Source organism: Lutjanus erythropterus, chromosome 8 (assembly GCF_056507025.1).
Source record: "Lutjanus erythropterus isolate fLutEry1 chromosome 8, fLutEry1.hap2, whole genome shotgun sequence".
Classification (NCBI taxonomy): domain Eukaryota; kingdom Metazoa; phylum Chordata; class Actinopteri; order Lutjaniformes; family Lutjanidae; genus Lutjanus; species Lutjanus erythropterus.
The window spans coordinates 42740001-42763377 of NC_139324.1; the positions used below are offsets into that span (position 1 = coordinate 42740001).

Consider the following 23377-nt stretch of genomic DNA (forward strand, 5'->3'; position numbering starts at 1 on the left):
AGGGACGCCGGCAGCCGAACAAAAGAGACAACAGAGAGCCGAGTGTGACGAGAGCAGGCAGGAAAATTACTAAAGTGCTATCTGTTCTGTTCGAGCGAACGTCCTGGAGTCCAAATAACAAAGAGACACAAAAGGTGGAAACAATGAAGATGATTAAAAACTGTTTAGAGAAGAAAAAAACGAGTGAAGGATGAAGACAAAAAAAAGTGGGAAGTGAAAGAAAGAATAAAATATGTGAACACCTGGTTAGACTGGTAAAATGTTAAAGGATCAGTCTGGTGTTTTTTTTTTTAAATCTTTCTTAAACAAATATCATGTTCAGACTCAAACAAACATGTTCGTCCGTCTCTCAGCGCTGTCTCACTTCCTGTCTGTGACTCACTGGTTCCTACTGAAGACGTAAATCTTTAAAAACACCTCAGTTTCAGCAGGTTCCTCGAACAGCTCCTCACTGTAGCTTTGATTTAAATACACAGGAGGAACGAGTGCATCAGTTGGAGACTATTTCCATCCATCCATCCATCATCTGTAACATCGTGGGGGGTTGGAGCTGCACCATGCTGACGTTGGGGCAGAGGCGTGGAGGTAACAGGTCACCTGTCACGCTCTCATTAACATCTACGGCCAATTAAACCTAGCAGCAGATTAATTCACATTTGGTGCTCTGATGAATATTTGGGGCAGCAGGACAGTTTGTGTCACCTGATGTAGAGCTGAGATGTGAACCCGTTGGGTTTGGGTCGGGTCGGGTCGGGTCTTATTCCTCACATATTTCACAGGCTCAGGTTCAGGCTATCAACAGAATTCTCTCTCCATTAACTGAAGCTCAAAACGACATGAATTCAAAGACTTCTGACTGTTAAAACAGTTGAACACAGGAAGCTGTGGCTCCTGCGTCTGAATGAGACAAACACAACATCAGTATTTACTGTCTGAACGAGGGATCAATACGCTGGACTGTGACATTTAAAACTCACAAACACCTCGGGATGAAGTACTGTCAGAGATGCAGCCAATCCAAAGGATTACATTTTTCATTATAAAAACTAGTATGTCATTAGTATTCAGTATCTGATTACATTTAAGAGTAATCTGAGCCAACACTGGACATATGACTTCACCTCCTCATCTGTTCTTCTGGCAAATCAAGGTGAATATTTTTTTATTTGCAGTGCCATAACACACTGAAGTTAAAAAACAAACAAACAAACAAACAAACAAACAAACAAACAAACAAACAAACCACCATCAGATTGTTCCAAATTTCATTGAAGTTATTTTTACACCAGATGAGAAAAAAACAAGCATTTGTTCATTAATTTTCTGCAGCAGCACTTTACAATGTGCATGTTAGCATGCTAACATTAGCTAATTATCAGTAATGACAGGCTGATGGGAACTTCATCAGTTCTGCAGATATTTGGTCATAAACCAAAATGTTGAACACATTAAAATGTTGATCTGATGATGGCATGAAAAGTCAGGAAATAAACAAAATATCACAGTCCAAAAAAGATGTTGAGAGACCTGGACCTGGTGGCGGACCCCGCCGTCCCACACACACTGTTCGCCACCTGCAGGCTTTAGAAACAGGACTGCATCAGTGAATCTGAGAGTAGAAGTGGAGCAAAAAGAAAAGCTGACATGCTGTTTGAGTCACTGGATTGATATTTGACACAGAGGCAGCAGGAGCTGATTGGACACATCATGTCCATGTTTCAGTGTGACCTCGTCAGTCTTTCAGTTTATTGTGTTTTTGAATGAATCTCCTTGGTGACAGTTGTTGATGCTCTTTTGATCCCTGTGACCGAGCGTCTCCGTCTGTCACATCCACGTCTCTCTGTTTTATTTCTACAGATCTGTTTGTATCAGAACCACTGATCTGGATTGTGTCTCTCGACTGCAGCAGCTGTGAACCAAAGAGTCACGGACGAGATGTTGCCGGATGTTAAACGACAGGCTGATGGACGCCTGTTCCTCTGCAGGTAAAGTGCTCAGATGATGGAGCCAGAAAAGCAAATTCAAGTGAAATTTAATCACAGCTGATTGTTTGTTCTGGCTTCAAGGTTCTCTCAGTAATAAATGTGTTTTTGAGTCAGCCTTTTTAAAATCAGAAATCTAAACAACATTAACGCACACTGATAATAAAAAATGAATTCAAATGGTTTTGATCAGAAATCATCTGCTAACCAGTGTGATGCAGGCAGGTTCTCGTGTTCCTGACAATTATTCCGATTGAAAACTATCAGCTGGGTGTAACTTACGTAACATTAGATACACGTACAGATGCAGACGGAGCCTCCTGTCTGGACCTCAGTGATGTCACATAGTTCCTGTACCACCAAATATGGTCAACATGTAAATTAAGGTTCCTTTGTCAGTTCAAAGGATGGTGGTGATGACAGCTAACAGTTTAGCCAGCTAGCTGAGTCCGAGTCAGAACATCCACTCCAGGTGTTTTCACAGACTTCAGCGGTTACAGGAGGAGACATTAACATGTGGCACCAGCTGTTTCAGACAGGAAGTCAGAGAGAGAGCGAGGCGGTCAGCGTGCAGCTCGTGATCCAACGTCATCCTGAACACATGAAGTCAAACTCACTGAAGTGTGTGTGTGACTTTAATGAAGCATTAAAAACATGATTCATACAAACATGTTCAGTCTGACTTTAATGACTTTAAAAACAGCTTTAATGAACTAAATTAGACAGTAAGTTAATGAAGTGAAGCAGCTCTGAATGGATTGATGAATTAAACTGTCTTGTTTGTCTGTTTGCTGAACTGCTGCTGCTCTCCTCCTCCGGGAAAAACGTGTTTTTCTTTTCAGTTTTTTACTTTGTGTCGAGGGATTTGATTCCATTAGTGCCTCTGTTTTTATTTAAAAGTATTTTTCCATGTAATTTTTACACATCCAGATGTCTTCTGACCTGAAAGTCATCAGTTATTCCCCCGAGAGTGTCTCAGGTCCTCTGCTGCTTCTTCTGCCTCGTTTCTTTCTGTATGGAGAAAGTTCACTGCCCACTCTCCAAGTGTTAATGTAATTGCACAAATAACAGCTCTGATGACTGTAATCAGCACTCTGTGAGCTGAGCTGCAGCCACAACAAAGACGTGGTGACAACAGTGTGATGAGCTCCTCTGATTAATGTTTTCCACCCACACCGACCAGCTAATGTACACATTCAGCCGCAAAAACAAAAACCCTCCACGTTTCTCCTCTTGTTTTTAACAGCACTTTAGTCATTACTGAGACGTTTTATGCTAATCTCAAACTTTTTGGTTGAATAACTTTTATTATGTTCTGTCTGCGGACGCTTGTTAGCTGCTCACATCGACACGTTTACAGTTTCTTGACTTGTTCTTGTCACACGGCTCAGAGAGCCGACTGCCCGTTATTCCAGAAAACCCCACAGTCCAAAAAATGTCCCACTGGACCGAAAGCATGTTGTCCTGAAAGCAAACACCCATCGCTACGAAAAATACCAGCCTGGTAACCTACATGACCCGAGCCATGATCGTTTCCTAAACTTAACCGAACTGCAACCACACCTCGTTGACAGAGGTGGAGCCGAGTCGTCTTTTCATCGACACGTCCAGCGTTCAAACATCTCTGCTGCTTCAGGAAACGTCTCATGAGGTCTGAAGGATTGTGGGGGTTCAGATAGTCCAGGTTCCAGTTTAGATCCGGATGTTTTACGCTAACCTGAAACTTTCTGATGGAAAAACCATGATTGTTCTGTTGTGAGCTGCTCTGAGCGACAGATTTACTGCTACTGGACTTCTAACAAACACACATTACTCTGATAAAATGTACATAACAGCAAAACCAACACACTTATTTTAACCCAAACTGTGACCTTTTCCTAAATTAAATCAAACTGCGACCGTTTCACATTAACCATGTGTTTATTATTGTTGATATGATGAAGGTCACACGTTGTTTGAGATATTAAGGACTGTGGGTATTTTTGAAGCAACGGACCTCCAGAGCAAACAGTTTTTGTTTTCAGGATGACAAACTTCAGGAAAAGTTTTGTTCAGTTTGATAGATTTGATCTTTTTTCAGGCTTCAGATAGTCGGTTCCAGTTTGGATCCAGATTTATGAAGCTCTGCAGAAAACAAATCCCTCACACCAGCAATTCACTGGACCACAGAGCGCCATCTGGAGGACAGCAGAGGAAGCTGTACTACCAAATACTTCCATCAACTAACTCCTGTTTGATTATTGGAGGAACTTTTCATCTTTTAGTGATATTCTGAAGTTCGATGCAGGATTCTGGTGCACTTTCAGAGAACAAAATTGTGGTTCTTGTTTTTGCATCGAACAGCTTGTAGTTTCTTTGGTTTTTAATGGTTAGTTGTTGATCTGTGTTACTTTAAAATACAAGAAATGAATAAAATAATAGTAAAACACATCCCATGAGCCCTGCATGTCTCAACATCCTCCTCAAATCCACGATGTGTCCGTGGATCAGAATAATCCTGACTCTTAAATAATCAAAATAACATTTGGGGATGACATCTGGATTCTAGGTTGGTTTGGATTAAATCAAATCTGTATCCCAATTTTGTGTGATCTGGATCACATCTCCTGGTTTTGAAATACCCAGATTTGAGATTCGATCCTATCTGAATTGTTCTGAACCAGATGGAAAGTTTTGAAATGCTGCCCCCTGGAGTTTCCTTTGTTTCCCTGTAAGTTACATCAGCTGACCACTGAGACGCTCCGTTAGCTTGAATAAATAATGGACAAAATGAAACAAAACATTTATTTAAAAATGTTGTTATGCGTCAAACACCCTGTTGTGGATGAAAGTGCACTGCAACACATTTTTAATACAGCCGTGTTTACATACATGTTGCTGCTGATTGGACGACACCAGTGACACGCCCACCAAACGAAGAAACGCGTCTCAAAGCCTGTTTTGGTCGTTCTGGGTTGAAAATTGTTGGAAATATGTGGGATAACGTGACACAACTCAACACAGTATGTAACGTGTGTCTGGAGATTTTTGACATTTGAATTCAGACGTTTTAGTTTTAACTCGGATGATTTCCAGCATTAAAAAGAAAGAAGACAGTTTCACTACAGAACTAAAAGGCAGGTGGACTAATGACATCCATCTTTTATTTCTTCTGTTCTCTCTTTGTTTTCTTTTCTTGTGTTTCAGCTCCTGGGACGTCAGTATCGCCACGGTAACAACATTCACTTCAACACCTTCATCTCTGTGGAGACCAGGTCGCTCTGTGAGTCAGTGATCATGTGACCTGTGCTCTCCAATTCACCTGCAGTTATAACAACCTCATCTCCTGTGTGTGTGTGTGTGTGTGTGTGTGTGTGTGTGTGAACATACGGTGAATCTAAAGTCATTTTTCTCCCTGCAGACTGATGAGCTAAAAGGTGAATTTGATCTCGTGTTCTCCGTCAGAACGACCTGCTGCTCGTTCACAGAAGCTGAACTCCCACTCAGATTCACGGTGTGTGTTCTGATGCGTCCGTTAATTTTCTTTACTGCACAGATCAGGTTTTTGTAAAACACACAGAGAAAACTCCTCAAACATGAAGCAGCGCTTCTGCTCACACACACAAACACTGAAACTGGAGGAAACAGCTCACTGTGAACCTGAAAAACATTCAAAACAAAAAATATTTCACACATCAGTTCTAAGTTTTGGTTCTAAGAGGTTCAGTGGTTCTTCAAATCCTTCTGAGTTTGACAAACTTAAAGATTCATGAAAGAAAGTCATATTGTGGTTTTGACTGTTCTGCGTCACAATTTTAATGTTCAATTTAAAAATATATAAAAATCCAGATGATGTGATTATTTATTGAGGTTTGAAGTAAACAAACATGTTTACTTTCATCTGGAGAACAAAGATCTGCAGAACCTCATTATAATACTGTTGCCTTTCTCAAAATAGTTGCGATGTGGTTCTGGTTCTGCGTTTTGGATTTTGCACTTGGGCCAGATTGCAGTTTTATTACAGTTTCAATGAACTGTTCAGCCGAAAAGAATAAATGTCAGATCAAACTGACATAAAAATCACAGGAACTATCTCAGGATTTCCATTTTACTGCTCTGATTTAAATTAGGTGTGAAGCTGAATAATGTATAATTAATAAATATATATATATATATATATATATATATATATATATATATATATATATATATAAAATATAAGAGATGTGGAAATAAAGAGAGGAGAATAAAAGCATTTTGATGATCATAACTGCATCACATTCCTCCTTTTAAATTAATTTCATGTGTTGTGAAAAACAGAGATTTCCTTTCGTGTATTTCTGGGAGAATAAAAAGTGTTTGCTGGATATTTTTCAGTCATAATGAATCACTGGTCGCTGCTGTGAGAGCAGTTTTGTATAAAGCAGCTCTTTGTCTTCATCGTGCAGCAGCCAACATGTGAGAAGTTCCACACATCGAATCCAACACAGTAAAACCAGTAATGAACAGTCGACACAGTTTACTGTGAGCATGAAGAGATTATTAACTCTGAATACAAATGACTTAATCCACACGAGTTCGGTAATTACCTCATTAATGAGAAACAGACAAACAGAACGGCTCCGTTCATCACCGATAATCACACACAACCTGCACTCATCTATACACAAAGAGGAAGAGGAGGAAGAGGAGGAGGAAGAGGAAGAGGAAGAAGAAGAGGAAGAGAAGGAAGAGGGAGAGGAGGAAGAGAAAGACGAAGAGGAAGAGGAGGAAGAGGGAGAGGGAGAGGAAGAGGAGGAAGAGGAGGAAGAAAAGAGAAAGAGAAGGAAGAGGGAGAGGAAGAGGAAGAGGAAGAGGAAGAGGAAGAGGAGGGAGAGGAGGAAGAGGAGGAAGAAGAAGAGGAAGAGGGAGAGGAGGAAGAGGGAGAGGAAGAGGAAGAGGAAGAGGAGGAGGAAGAGGAAGAAGAAGAGGAAGAGGAAGAAGAAAAGAGGAAGAGAAGGAAGAGGGAGAGGAGGAAGAGAAAGACGAAGAGGAAGAGGAGGAAGAGAAAGAGGAAGAGGAAGAGGAAGAGGAGGAAGAAGAGGAGGAAGAGGAAGAGGGAGAGGAAGAGGAAGAGGAAGAAAAGAGAAAGAGAAGGAAGAGGGAGAGGGACAGGAGGAAAAAGAGGAGGAAGAGGAAGATGAGAAAGAGGAAGAGGAAGAGGAAGAAGAGGAGGAGGAGGAGATCACAAACTTCCTCCTCTCAGGCTGTCGACAGTTGTGGACGTTCACTCCTGGAAACTTTTCTACTTATTCCTGAGAGCAGCGTATAATTAACGATGAATAATTAGGGCTTATGATGACACAGTGCTGTGGCTCGCTGTAATTTGGATCCAGCACATTTGGTTCAGTCTCTGGGGAGGAAACTCACTTTTCTATCCACCGAAGACGCCGTCAGCTTCCTGCTCACATGAACAGCCTCAACTCTCTTCTATCACTTAGATCTGTGTGTGTGTGTGTGTGTGTGTGTGTGTGTGTGTGTGTGTGTGCGCGGCCACACCATGCCACATATGTTTGGACTGAAGTGTGTGTGTTCGTGAGGCCTGGAGCAGCTCAGTGAACCCTGTTTTGTGTTCACGGCAGCGTTGAACACAGTGACGTCCTGCTGTCTCGTGTCCTGAAGATTCGTGATTCTGTATCACTTTTTATTTGATACACGTTGATATAAAAAGGGGTTTTCATGTCATGATTGACAGCTGAGCCCTGAACGACATTGAGTCAGCTGTCTGTGTGGGCGGGACTTCAATACCGTGGCTCCAACCCCGATCACTGACAGCACGGACTCTGGCAGCGCTTGTCTCCAGGATATTTTGTACAGTGGCCGAAGGAGGAAATGCAGTGGCCGTCCCAAAGCTAAGGGACAGAAGCCGGGGAAGACGGATGGAGCGACCATCTCTCAACAGAGGAGGACGTCTAAGACACAATCTGTCTGCCAAATACAACGAAGTCTTAAGATCACTTCAGACAGCTGGATACCCACCTACAGTCATGTGACTCTAACAAGTCACATGATGGCAGAGACCTTAATGACTCATCCACACCTCCTACCAGGTGACCCTGATCATGAGTCACATGACCCTCCAGGTGTTAACGACCCCACAGAGGTTTAAAACCTGAACTCCCAAACCAGTCAGTCAGAACTGAAGAAGCTTCCTGGATGAGAAGCGAAACATCTTCAACAACTCTATCAAGTCCAGTTGCCTACAAGTAATCAAGTTACATTACTTTAATACTGTGTAACTTGGATTATACAACTGACTACATTTTTTAACAGGTAACTGTGTCAGAATACATTTTTAAAGTAATCCTCCAAACCCTGATGATACGTTAGTCGTGATGTTGCAGGAACATGTTGTTTTTTACAGTAACAGGATCAAAGCTTCATGGGAAAATATAAATTAAAGATCTATTTGAATCACAACGTCGATTTTTGAAATGCAGTACTTTAGTAAATGTACTTGGATTTTTTCTTCCAACATATTTAAATTCAGTATATAAAATATTATTTGCTATAAAATGAGTAGCCTGCTCTCCTCTGTCCCGTCTCACCTGTCCTGTTTCCCTCCTCCTCCTCCTGTCTGTCTCTTATTTTGACATTTCCTCTCATCACACCGTGACCTTTTTGCTGTTCTGCCTCACATCTGGCCAGCAGAGTCTGATGATGCTTCTGCCCTTTTGTTTGCATCTGTTTCATTTTGTTCCGTCAGCTCATGCGAGAGAAGAGACGCCCGCCGCTGCGTCTCTTTTTGTTCGGCTGCTTTGTTTTCCGCTCTGCAGCTCTGCAGACACACAAAAAGAAAAAAAATCTCCTCCATCTCACGCAGTCGAGCACAAATGGATGAACACCGGACATTTTCCACTCGGGACTCTCTGTCTCTCCTCTGTCGCGTCCCTTCCTCCATCCAGAGAAAGAATTAGAGGTTATTTTTGCTCTGAGCGGTCAACTGCCTCATCAAGGCGACCACAAACTTTTTCACTGTTGTGTAAGAGTTGTTGCAGCCGTCCTACTTCTCGGGGTAAAGTGTGGCCTCAGATTATTAGCTGCTGCGTCCAGAGCCATCAGACGGATTATCTCTGATGGAAACGGACTCCACAACCACAGAAATCCTCTTTTTAACTGAGAAAAAAGAAACTTCGGAAGAAATCTGATACTAAAATAAACTGTCTTCATCCTCAGATGCTCAATAAACAGAGTGAGATGAAGCCTGCAGACACATACAGCCCGTTTTTATCAGTTATAAATAATAAAACGACAGAAACACGTCCTTGTTTAACACAACACAGCTGAGCAGCGACAAAACAAAAAAGTTATGTCACTAAAGATGATAAATACAACTGAATGATTCTGAAACAATATCTAAATGTGATTATTTTCACTGATACTGTAATTTGTGACATTAGAGGTAATGATCATTTTATCATCATTATTCTTATTTTGATTAAAAACATGTTAAAATGACTTTTTTAAGTCGGTAGAGTCTGATGTGTAGGACAGGACGTCTCTGTCTCACCACATTCAGTCATTTAAACTTTTTTTTGGACACATTTTGCCTTTAACAAATATCACACCTCCTGTGATTTGAAAATTGCAGAGAGCCACATTCTGATTTTGATCAAATTTTGATGAATTATTCAGCCCTGATGATAAACTTCAGACACTTTTTACATGATGTCTGTCAGTGTCTCTTAAACTTTTAACAGCTTTTACCACCTGACTGTTTTTCACTGTCGTCCATTTAATTTCATATTTGAAATATTCTCTAACAAAAACACAGAAAAGTCTAAACGTATTTAATGAATCTCATCTTTCACCTATTATAATTTTTGCAGTATTTTGACGTTATTTTGTTTCTAATTTAGCTCATTTATTTATTTTATAAACAATTTCTGATGTTTCTCAGCGTACCACTGTGGACAGCTTGTGTACCTCCAGTGGTACACGTACCACAGGTTGAGAATCAAAGATATAAATGATCTGACAGCCTGTTACACAGCAGAAATAAACAGCCAGTCAGTCTGCAGGTCAGTTTTTCCTACAGTAAGATTCTCCTGGTTCAATGTCCCGCAGCCTCTTTAAAATAAAGGGTCAGACGGACGGATGAGAGTCTGTCCTGAGATAAGAAAAGTCCTCCCACGTTTTCGACTGAGTGATAAACTTTGCTTCTCTTTGACACATTTTCCAGACTTGATGCAAACTGTATTTTCAACCACGATGTCGAAGTAGAAAAATAATCCCAGAGTTGTACGAGATCACGACTTCTACAGTTTCTTCACAACATTTGAACCGTGTTGTCAGATTAGTTTGGTGTTTTCCAGCACAATAATCACTCAAACTGATAAAAAACACAAACAATTCAATGTTATTAATAATAAACAATACAAATGAATTCATGAACAGTCGAAATATTGTTGTGGTCCGTAACAAGTTTCATCATAAGAAAACAACGTCAGTGTTCACGAGTGAGATACAGCAGAAACATGAAAATTTTTTCTGCCCTTGCTTTAAAAATAAAGAAAAAAAAATAAAGGGACATTTCAAATGTTATCTTCCTTCTGGACAGTTTGTCAGCTAAAGTTTGTCCCTCACAGACAAATGAAGACGAAGACAGAGACGTTCACACGGTTCTCGGCTGCCAGAAAACCAAACATGATGATGACTGAATGTCTCCTCTCAGCAGAATAAATCAGATTCATGTCAGATTAAATCTCTGCTGAGTGACGGTGTGGAGAAATATTTGTGTGTACGTCAGAAATACATTGTGGATTGGTTTTTCATTTATATAGAACAGCAAATATTTTTGTGTGTGATGAAAGATATTTTCGTGGAGAGTCATCTTCATGTGAAGGCTGATCTGACCCCATATCAAAAACCCTGACTGAACAGAAAAGAGTTTCTCCAGAGTCTTCAGCAGGTCTGAAGTGTCGATCAGGGATGTATTTCACACCACGATGGTGGTGATCGATCTTCTTCAGTCTCTTTATCATAAATCAAATTAAAGCCAACACCCACTCCTCCACTTTACTTTATTTAAGAATAGAAATTAAGAATATTTGTTTTCAGCTAACAGATGGTGTGACTCATGCAGGATTTTAAGAGATTTCTTCAGAGAATGAAATGTTGATTTTTTTCTGTTGCCCTGGAGCTGAGAGTTAAACTAATCTCTTTACTGCATCCTCAGCAACCTCAGGCCACTCTACCTCCTGATAATCAATACATTGATCAGAAACAGGATGTTATTACCCTCATGGTAGCTCTCTAAACAAAGAAGACATCACAGTGTTTGACAGACAGGTGACCTCAGGGGACAGCGAGCTCCTGGAAACAGATCTATAGAGAGTAAATGTGAGACACGGGATGTAAAGTGAACGCTGACGTTTTAAAGCTGCAGAGACGTGGACTAATCTTTTAAGTAAATCTCCTCCTGCACAGCTGCCGTCCACAGAACGAGGACAAAACCTGAGGGCTTTGAGACACAAGAGTTTGTTTTCTGTCTGCAGAGGAAAGATGACAGGACAGAGAGACAGACGGACGGAGGGATGGATGGACGGATTGATGGGTCAAAGAGGTTCCACTAGTTGACAGACAGTGAGAGGAGGCAGAAAACGAGTATTTTAACCCAACAAAGCGTCTGCAGTGTTTTGTGTGGTTCTACAGGTGGAAGTGGACCAGCAGCTGATCAGAGCTGGCACACCGAGCGGCTCGGCCGGCGTCCACCGAGCTCAGAGCAGAATACTGTGTTCCCACAGTGTTTGTCACTGTTGCCTCTGGTGACCAAAGACTGAAGGCTGAGCGGCCGGACCTGCACTGACAATGATCACTTAGAGCTGAGAGACAAAAGCCTGAGTGGAAACAGAGTGAGCAGAGTGTTTCCTTCATGCTGAAAGCAAACTGAGTGAAGAGGCGAACATCAGATACTCGATGTCTGTCTGAGCTGAAGGTGACGGACGAACATGTTGAATACTGTACATGTGGTGGAGAGATGAGCTTATTTTACACCTTCAGCAGCGATCAGATGGCAGAAACAGGATTTAAGAATTAAGACTCAGACTAATTAAGAACATGATAATCCTTTTAAAGGATTAACAATCAACACATCTAGTTTACTACTGCAGAAATCAGATTACTAGACAACATTTCATCACCATTCAGCCAATAACTGTGGAGATAAACTGATCAATCATAACATTATGACCACCTGTCTAATATTGTATTGATCCTCCTTTTACTGCCTAAACAGTCCTGACCCAGTCCTGTTACCATGGTTACTGTGTCCGATCACAGACTCACGTTTGAAACGTCATGGAATTTAGTGCAAGGCAAAAAACTTGCCAGTCCCAGACGAGACATCAGCTCCACTCTGACAAACTGCATGCAGCTTGTTCTGATCCATATTTATGTTGCTTCTTAACATATTTTGTGTCCATTTGGAGTGACGGTTTTGTGCGTCTTCAGAAATTAACACTATGCATACACCAATGCAAATGCGAAAGGCAAATACTGTATGTCTCCGGCCTTAGGTGGTGACCTCTAGTGGTCATATTTATTACAGCTAGAGAAGTCCATGTATGGAGGAGGCTGGATGTACAGATGGGTCAAACAAACAGACTTTCACCCAGGAAACTGCTCTTTGTGTCCCATACAAAACCAAAAATGAACTTGACTTAGTTTAAGTTTCGTTGTGTACGTCACTTCCGTCTCATGACTCACGTAACACACTTAGTTTAACCCAAATCACATTCTTTTCCTGATTCGAACCAAACAGCTGTCATTTCACAACGTTAGTCACAAGTTTAACATCACATGACTTACACCACGTACTTAAGTTCCAGTAAATCTGTCGCTGGAACTTTCCAACAGTCATACATGTCATTTTGAGTCATTGGCAATCAACCTTCTCTGCTGTTTGGGCATCTTGACTACACAGGATAAAACAGTTGATTGTAGTACCTGTTTCCTGTAGTTGTTGGCGACCTGACACCCTTCGTCTGGCGGGTCGGGCTTTGATTGGGCTGATATCATGAAGTCTGAACCCACCATAACCTTGACGAGGTCTCGCTCTCCCTCTTTGGTGGCTCTGTAATGTATTTCTAAATCTTTAGATGTGTTCTGTACTTGTTGCCTTTTGACAGTTTTTCAGAGTACAGCGCAAAAACAGTGACTATATTTAAGCAACCAATCAATTCTGCCGACCTTTCAACACAATGCATGAAGAACCACCACCATTTCTATTTGTGAGTTCCCCTGCTAACTGGCAATCCAAGTTTGCCAATTAGCAGTTCTGCCAGTTCTGGTTCCTAAACTCTTCACACTGCAGTAAATTCCTTTCTGCTTCCCAATCAGCTCTGCCACCAACAAATATGATGAACTGTAAAAATCTGCAGGAGTTTACGTCTAAACCTGCTGCCTGCTGACCTGGTCCAAAGTCCAACACATTGCAGCTCCCTTTACGTTAACATGAACACTTGTATTTCACAGTGCATGAATGCAGCACTTTAATTTCTCTAAAGAAATCTCAAAAAACATCTGTTAAAAGAGCCGATGACAATTATCTTTCTGTTTTAGATATTTTATGCCTTAACTGTTCATCTTCAACTATCATGGGTGCAAACTCTAGTCAAGTGAAACTTATTCAGGCTCTTTAAAGCAGTGAGAGGAGTGTCGGGAGGATTGTGTAACGTCTGTCAGGCTGATTCTGACAGCTCCTCTCCGGGGATTTCACCACAGAAACAAGGCAGGAATGACAGCAGGAAAAGTCTCTGTTTGGTAGGAAACAGGCTCTTTGTCCACAGTGTCCACACAGCCATGCTGCTGGGTTAATCCCACATTTCCCAGGATGCCTGAAATGTTTGTTTCAGCCAAACAGATTTGTAGAATAGAACTGGATCTCTGAATCATTGCTGGGCTTCCTGCCAGAGTGTCCAGACACGACAAACACATCAGCTGGAACAGAGCATTTGGCTGCAAAGCTGATATGTATGTGAGGGGCTCAATATGCCTCCTCACAGCAGATAAATATGTCTGTAGTTCATCTCCAGTTGACTCAGAGGAGCATAACCCTGACAGCAACTCTCATAATGAGAATTATACAGCTGAGACAAATTCTGGTACAATGAAAGGTTTCTGGGTTCCTTGTTTGACAAGAGAATTCTTTTTATGTTGGATATTTTGTAATTAGAGAGCAGCTCTGTGAAGCAGTGGTTTCAGCTAAACGCTATGAACGCCAACATGTTCACAGCATCCATGTTACTGAATTTCAAGTAAATCAGCAAAATAAAATGTGACTGAATGTTTCCATCCACTACCGTTACGTGGTTATTAGGAGCAGTAGGTGGCGTCAGGTCTTCAGTCAGAAAACCTCTAGACCATCACAGAAGAAGAGGACGCAGCAAGATGGTGCAATTATTATGTAATGAATCTAATATTGATGTCATGATATGAGCCGCTCAGCGCTGTACACACAGATTACGTTGTGTAGGACCCCACGAGGTATGCAAGAGCCCCGCCTCCCCACGCGAACATGCATGACACTGTCTGTCTGTCTGTCTGTCTGTCCAGACACTATATGGACGTGATGTTTCTCCTCTGAGGAGGCCACAAGAGTAAAAAGCATTCAGATCCTTTATTGAAGCTAAAGTACTAATATCACACTGTAAAAACACTTTACTACAAGTAAAAGTCCTGCATTCACAAAACCTTACTGTAGTAAAAGTATGGATTCTGACAGGATCACGACCTTTATAGAGCAATCAGCAGCATCTGTGGCTGCGAGCTATTAAACGTGTTAACTTGACTGAGGACGCGATCAAAACTGCTTGTGTTTGCAGCGGGTGACTCTCAAGATGTTGTGGTCCAACGTACTTCTGTTGCCAAACTGTGTGCGCAGCTTTCTCATCATTTACAAACTGTTAAAAGGGTCCACAGGCGTCCAGCATGTGTCCATGTTGGAGTCCATGTGGGAGTATCATCCAGGGTTTCTCTGTGCCGTGTCCCTGTGCTCTCTCTCTCTCTCCAGCTCCACCCTGATTGATCATGAGGTGCACCTGACCTGACTGAGCAGCAGAAGACAGAGGCTTGTGACACGAGGACTGCTGGTGGTCCTTTCCTCTCAACATGGGGTTGTTTTGTGTTGCTTTGTTCTTAGGTTCTGACTTAATGCCTTTTGTTAGTCTTGATTTACTATCTTTATTTGTTATTTCTTTTAATAAATTCCATGTATTTGGTTGTTTTGAAGGTGTCTGTGTTTGCATTACATGGGGAATTATCGTGTATTGTTTGCCCCAGTAGCACCACCGTAGTGTGGGGTGTAACATTAGCATGCTATCATTTGCTAATGATCAGCAAACAGTCCATCAGAGGCTGATGGGAATGTCATCAGAATCAAAGTGTTGGCCTGATGATGGCGTTAAAAGAAAAGTCAGAAGATCACCAAAGTTATTCCAGTTCCTCCTGAGGAGAGCGTGAAGGTCAGAGGCAGTCAGTCAGATCGTTGTTGGACCGACGGACCAACACACCAACATTTACATCCCTAAATATATCAGATCAGCCCCTGCAGGACTCACAGGCTGTTTTGGGGGATTGTTGTGGGCTCATTTCAAGACAGCTTTTCTAAACAAACGTGGTGCATGTTGGAATGTTTTTAGACATTTTTTGCAATTAAATTGTTGGACCAAGTGAAAACTGTGATGAAGTTGCATTTGATTTGTAGAATTCATTAAAAATGAAAGCCCACTTGTTCCAGGGAGAACACTTGAACTCTTGTGTTCTCTTCAGAAACTGAAGAAAGTAGATCAAACAACGCTGAGATGTACATGTATGGTGTTTGTGCAGGGGACTGCTATGATTGGTAGAACTGTGGACAAGATGATTGGTTAAATTTGTGGTAAAAAATTGTGAAGTCATGCAGAATTCACGGGTTAAATTTGTGTGAATTGTTGCGATTGCAGCTTCCTGGAGGGACGGACATATGAAAAGTCAACAGAACATTGGTCCTTATTTCAGGTATCTGGAGTTTCCAAAGCGCTCAGAGTCACTTGTTTTCAAGATAGAAGATATTTCCTGTCAGAATCACAACCTCATCCTGTTCAGCCTCCGTGTGTCAGCAGAGATTCTCTTCATATTTCACAGCCTTTAACAAACACTCTGCACTGGACCGGCCTCCTCTTGTTTCTATGAAACGACGGGGAACAGGATTTAAAGTGCAGCTCTCCCACCACTCAGTCCTCAGAGCGCCTAAAACACCCTGAGCTCTAATTAAGAACGAACAACAGTCTGTCGTTTCCACAGAAAAGAAAAGAAAAGAAAAGAAAAGTGCTGAACACATCTTGTGGTTATCTTTATAAAGTCAGTAACCTTGTGGTTCATTTTGTCTGAATTCATTCATGGTCACAGCTGCTGAGGCTGAAGCTGCGTTTCCACCCCGTGAACCGTTACAGAACAGTGGAACGTACAGTGAAGGCTGCACCAAGTGCATCATAAAATATAATAAGAATAATAATAAAAATAATAAAAATAATAATATGCAGTATAAGTATGTTTCTGAGACACTGGTATCACATCAGGAATCTGGGCGGTGCATCTGTTCAGGAAATAAAGGCAGCCAAACCCAAACCAGGTCTTTTCCCTGAGTGTAATCAGGTGTTTACTGACCCTAAACCTGCCCACATCTTCATCACAATGTTTTTACATCATCAGACTTCATTCTTTTGTATAATGAAGAAACAATGTGTACAAATCTTACAAGAGTTTTGCAAATCAAGGGTTCTCTGGTCGTCACCTTTCTGGTACTTCAGCTGCTAACACACGTTTCTGAAAACATTTTAAGTGAGAAACTGATGATATCGTAACAGAATACTGATCCATATTTGATCAATACTGTCAGGTCTGACACTTTGATGAGTTTCAAGACCATAATGTACTAAATGATATCATGTTGTATGAAGACCTGGAACTAGAGGCTGAGACCATAAACTCATCAGGAAACTGTTTGCTGAACTCATTTTCTCAGGATCTTACAGAAACAGATCATAAGATGGTGCTGTCTGAACACACACACACACACACACACACACACACACAAACACACACACACACACACACACACACAAACACACACACACACACACACACACACACACACACACACAAACACACACACACACACACACACACACACACACAAACACACACACACACACACACACACACACACACACACAAACACACACACACACACACACACACACACACACACACACACACAAACACACACACACACACACACACACACACACACACACACACACACACACAAACACACACACACACACACACACACACACACACACACAGCTCCTCTCAGCTCACCGGAGCAGCTCTGTGTCTGTCTGTCTGTACTGATTGTTACTGGTGACTTCTAACCAATCAGAGAGTGCTGTGGGCGGGACATTGAGACAGACTACAGAATGCAGTCATGTATTTTACTGTACAGTGTATAATTATCTATGTACTACAGTGTAGCATAATAAAGTATACCGTGTAGTAGTATTATTAACATATAGTGTTATTTTTATTAGATATATAATCATTATTATTATTACATGATATTACTATGGTGATGACTACAGACAGAGAGAGATCAAAGTCAAGCGTAATTTAAAATGATTTAACCTTTTTCCCACCTTTTTTGTTTTTGGTCTTTTTTTGCTGATCAGAGAAATCATCTGTCCTGTGATTCAGGTTACGTCCAGAAACTGCTGGATATTAAAAAGAATGCAGGTTTAAGTATTTCAGCTTTGGTTTCACTTTACATCCACTTCTTCTTCTTTAGTCTTTAGTCATCTGAGAGCTCAGAAACCAATCAGAGGAACAAAGACAATCATCATCCTCTTCATCCTCACAGGATCTGATACTGTCACACGTCGCCTCAGCTTCTCTAATAGAGGATCTCATTACTAAACTGATCACCTGTGATCTCATTATATTATCTCATGCATGAGCTGTTGACCTCATTAATGATCTAATATTCACACACTCAGCCGTGACATTGACTACAAACTCATCTATGACCTCATTAATAACCAATCACAGCCTCATCTCTCCACTTCACCTGTAATCTTCTCTCTGACATCAATCATAACCTCGTACGGTCTGACTCGTGACTCCGCCTCACGTCACTGTGATGTTTTATCACCATCATCGTCGTGGCCTCTCGCCCTGACGTGCTGCTCTGAGTCAGTGGATGGATGTGAAACTCTGTGGAGTGTAACTGCAGCGTGTGTGTGTGTTTATGTTTGCTGTTGGCGTGCTTAATGACTTCTTTTGTCTTCTCATTAAAGAGCGGCGGCAGTAGGCGAGTAATAAGCGCCGCGGGGTCGTTCTGTTGGAAACGTTCCTCCTTCTGACTAATTTACCAACTCGTTCTCATGCAAATGAATTTCTACTTAAAGCTTAAAGCTGCTTCTGAGAGCAGCGACTCGTGACATTTACAGGAGCTCAGAGAAGCTGCTGAGTCTCCACTGAAGGACGCTGGACGCCGCGTGCATGTGTGTGTGTGCTGACAGAGGTTATCTAAGTGTGTGTGACACATAAAGAGAGAAAATGAGGCAGAGCAGAGGAAACATTCAGCTTCCTGAGAGAGAATCATCAATTAGCAGCAGCAGAGTGACAGAAACAGAGAGAAGAGCTGCAGCTTCTGGTCCTCTGACGCCTTTAAAATCAAATCTGAAGCTTGAAGCTTCAAGACTTTATCTGTGATCAGCTGATCTCCTGTGGGGTTAACGGGGTAACAGTGTCAGAAAAGATCCAGGAAGATGCAATCACAACAATTCACCAAATTTAAGCCTTTAAAAATCCCTGTGAATTCTGCACAACCTTACAATTTTGTCCAAATCTAAAATTTTTTCACAAATTTAACCAATCATTGAAGCTTCCCATGAGTTCCACCAATCACAGCACTCCACACATAAACGTTATACATGCATGTCTCAATGAAGTGACTTACTCTTGAATGTTAATGAATTATAAAAAAATATATAAAAATTGCAACTTTTTATTGAATGTTCCTTATTCATGCAATTTCTTTGCAAAAATTCTTAACATTCCAACATGCGTTGCAAATTTTTAGAAAAGCTGCTGTGAGATCAGACAATTTGGGCCACAACAATCCCCCCTCCAAAAAAAACAACCTGTGAAATCCTGGAGGGACTGAAGATCAACAAGATAACTTGACTGTGACTGAGACAAACCATCGGTACGTCACTCCTCAGTCCCTGGTGAGATCAATAAATCAGCTGTTTCTGTTTAAACCAAACGTCTCTTCCTCTTTTAAAAAAATCTCTCTGACTGTAGTGATCCTTTCCTTAATGTTGTCAGACACTAACAAGAACAATCTGAGCCTGTTAGAGACAGAAACAGTCATCAGCTGTCCTGCGCTCCGCGGTGCGCTCTGGTGAAGTGTCTGACGGCGTGTCAGCTGTCCCGCGCTCCGCGGTGCGCTCTGGTGAAGTGTCTGACGGCGTGCCAGCTGTCCCGCGCTCCGCGGTGCGCTCTGGTGAAGCGTCTGACAGGGTGTCAGCTGTCCCGCGCTCCGCGGTGCGCTCTGGTGAAGCGTCTGACGGCGTGTCAGCTGTCCCGCGCTCCGCGGTGCGCTCTGGTGAAGCGTCTGACAGCGCGTCAGCTGTCCCGCGCTCTGCGGTGCGCTCTGGTGAAGCGTATGACAGCGCGTCAGCTGCGCTCTGTTTCTATCACTCTTCTCTGCTTCCATCACTGTTAGTTTTGTGGTTTGTGGTGATTTAGAGACTCAGTTTGTAAAGTTTACAGCCTGTCATGATGTTGCATTGATCTGTGTACAATGATGCAGATAAAAAACAAGAAACTTGTTTACTGACCACTTGTTTATCTTCTCTCATCAGTCAACAGACACAACATGTTGTCACCAGGATGATTTTTAATAAGTGCTCCAGTTAATATAAAAATATATTTATGATTCTCTTTAATTCCTCTTTGAAATGTTCTTCCTGTGTGTTTTTTATCCTCGAACTGTGATGCACACTGACTGACAGAAGGGAAAAAACAACTGATGGACTGAAAGAATCTCAGTTGAAAGCAGAAAGTAACAGAAAATGTATTATTATTATTGTTGAAGCAACAAGTAGCTCTGTACTGTACAGTTATTTTCCTCCATTGGCTGTTAACTTTGTGTTGATGTTGCAGCCACGTTGTCGTCTCTCTTTGTCATCTCTGTTTCATCACTTTCTTTTTTCACTGCAGCAGCACAAATAAACCGTCAGTGTACAGTAACAGTGAACACCTCCATCACTGCTGTTCTCCATCTGTTCCCGACCGACCGACCGACCGACCGACCACACAGTCACGAGTCCTGACAGTTCAAACATGAGAGACGGCAGCAGAGACACACAGCATCAAACGAAGCCTTTCTGAACATGAACACAGGCGCCACACTTTCCCACACTTTGAACACTTCTGTGTGTGTGTGTGTGTGTGTGTGTGTGTGTGTGTGTGTGTGTGTTAGACTCAAGCAACACACCAAATGTCAGTGTCACTCAAAGCTTACCGTAGAGAATGGTCACCATGGAAACCGGCATGACCAGGATGCCCAGGAGCATGTCAGCGACTGCCAGTGACATGAGGAAGTAGTTGGTGGCGTTCTGCAGCTTCTTCTCCAGGGACACGGCCAGGATCACCAAGATGTTTCCCATCACCGTGACGGCGATGACGACCAGGATCAGCAGCGCCGCCCAGTTCTTCTCCACTGCCGTCTCTGTGGGAAGACACTGAGAGCTGTAAATCCTGCCGCTCGCCGACCAGTTCCCTAATGGCGTGTCGCTCCCATGACACACCAAGTTCGTCACGTTATTGATCCGGAGCGCGCCCTCCTCAAAGCCACGCGGAGGCTGGGTGTTGGACTCCGGCGCGGTGATCGCTCGGGCGGTGTGAGAGATCCACTGTGACACGTTCATGGCGTCAGCTCGGGAACACCGCCGTCACAGCCGGAAAACAGGAAGTCTGGTCATCCTTTACTCACTTTTAGAGCAATTAATCAATTAGCTGTCAACTACTAAATTAATCACCAACTACTCTGGTTAATTACCAGTTTCACAAAAATTACAAAACAACGTCCAAATTCTCTGATTTCAGCTTCTTAAAAGTGAATATTTTCTGGTTTCTTTGGGTTGTGGACAAAACAAGACATCTTAAGACAACTGACATTTGTCACCATTTTGTGGTTGAAGCAACTGGTCGATTAATTTTAGTTATTTTCTTCATCATGTCAGAGAAAACTCTCAAGCTTTAAGTCGTCCCTCAAAGGATCAACAGATGCTCCAAGAAAACGCCAAGAAAAGTTCCAGGAAATATTCCAGACCAAACGCTGTAAAGATTTAGACTCACATGACCTCAGTTGTTCCTCTGATTATAGAATCCATTTACTGGCTGTCCACGTCCCCTCCTCAAGTAAATACCACACATATAACAGCATTTATCACTCGAGTCGTGACTGTAGATCAGTGTTCATCATGTTGAAGGGAAATCTCAAGCCTTAAACCGTCTGTCAAAGGTTCAACAGGTGGTCTTCACCTGTGGAAACAAAGATAACAGTGTGCTGAAAATGAAATCCCAGCCTGGAAAACCAAACACCAACAAATGTTCCAGTCAGGCTCCAAATATTCCAAACCAAACATCTGGACTCACATGTCCTCAGTCCGTCTTCTGATTATAAAATCCGTTTACTGGCTTTCCATGTCTTCTCCTCAGGGGAACACTGTAAATATGACAGCACTGATCATAACTGTAGTTCAGTTCATGCTGGCACGTCTTTGCTTCACAGTCAGTCACACGTTACTGAAAAACTAAACACCAAGAAGTGTTCCAGTCGGGATCCAAATATTCCAAAAACGTGCTTTCAGTCGATTTTTCTGGTTACAGAATCCCTTCACTTCCTTTCCACAGTCTCTCTGCAGGTTAATACCCTGAATAAAACTGCATTTATCACTTGATTAATGAACTGTGCCATCAGACATTTGTCTCCATCGTGCCGGAGGAAACTCTCAACCTTTGAATTGACGATCATGGGGAAACAAAAATAGCAAAGTGCTGAACTCGCAGTGTGTCACACATCACCAGAAAAACTAACAAGAAGAAGTGTTCCAGTCCAGCTCGAGTTATTCCAGAGCAAACACCAGAGTGACTTTGACTCACATGTCTCAGTCAGTCACTTATTTTCTCCATCATGTTGGAGGAACCTGGAGTTCTCCATCAGAGGATCAACAGATGATCTTCGGAGCGCTGAATTCAACATCAGAGCAGCAGAATGGATAAAAACGTCTGCACATGTTCCAGTTAGGCTCAAAATATTCCAAACCAAATGTTAGAATGATTAAGACTCACATTTCTTCACTCGATCATCTCATCTTCTGATCATAGAATCCATTTGAAGTGTCTCTGGCTTTTTATTCTTGAAGTCAGGACTCGTGGAAGCTGCACTCATGTTAAAAATATCAGGATTTCATCTCCTCTGTGTCTCAGGGATGAAGTCTGAAGTCTTTGATATTCAGGATGCAATCAGCCAAGATTATCTCAGTTTTCATCCTCATAACTTTGACCAGACCTTCGTGACGTTGGTTGTCCTGTGTGAAGGTGTGTCTGTCTCCGTCTACATACCTGCACACGTGTCCAGACTGAATCCTCGGGCGTCCTTGTCCAACTCGTCCCTGCACCTGTGAGAGTGCAGCTGACAGAGACTGATGATGAACATGATGATATTTGACACTTGTGTGTGTCTGTGTGTGTGTGTCTAACTTTCCCCTGTCCTCACACACACACACACTCGACTGAGAGTGAAAACATTCCTGTAGAAACACATCAGTCAGTCCTCCAGTGATCTTTAAATATTCCTTAAATTTTTCCTTCCTTGGTGGAAAATCCAGTGCAGACCTGCTTCCTTCGGTTAATCTCTCCCTCGTGGGATGTTTCCTCCTCTTTTATTCCTTTTTCCTCTGATAGAAAACAAATGAATGAAGAAGAAGCAGCAGATCTGCTGCTCCTCATGTCCACCCTCAGCAGACAGCAGAGGGTTCCTCTGTGTTTCAGTCTTCAGTGATGATGAGGAGCTGAATGATTTCCTCCTCTTGCTGCCTCACACTCAGCCCCTCTCTCTCTCTCTCTCTCTCTCTCTCTCTCTCTGTGTGTGTGTGTGTGTGTGTGCCCAGGGTCTCTCTCCCTTGTACCGTATTGGCTCTCTCTCTCTTTCTCTCTCTCTCTCTTTGTGTTAAGCATGTCTCGTTCTCTCTCCCATTCATTGCATGTCTTTCTCTCCTCCACTGAGTCTGTAAATCCTGCTCGCTCTGGGGTTTCTTACTCTT

At 42.2% G+C, this 23377-nt stretch overlaps 1 protein-coding gene across 1 annotated transcript in view; it reads right to left on the reverse strand.

Moving 5' to 3' along the window:
• Positions 1 to 20977, reverse strand: part of htr2aa (5-hydroxytryptamine (serotonin) receptor 2A, genome duplicate a) — a 44532-nt gene extending 23555 nt beyond the window's left edge. Inside the window, exon 1 of the mRNA XM_084723930.1 lies at positions 20572 to 20977. Coding sequence (XP_084580056.1) covers positions 20572 to 20977 — 406 coding nt within the window. The remainder of the gene's footprint in view (positions 1 to 20571) is intronic.
• Between the last annotated feature and the right edge of the window lie 2400 nt (positions 20978 to 23377).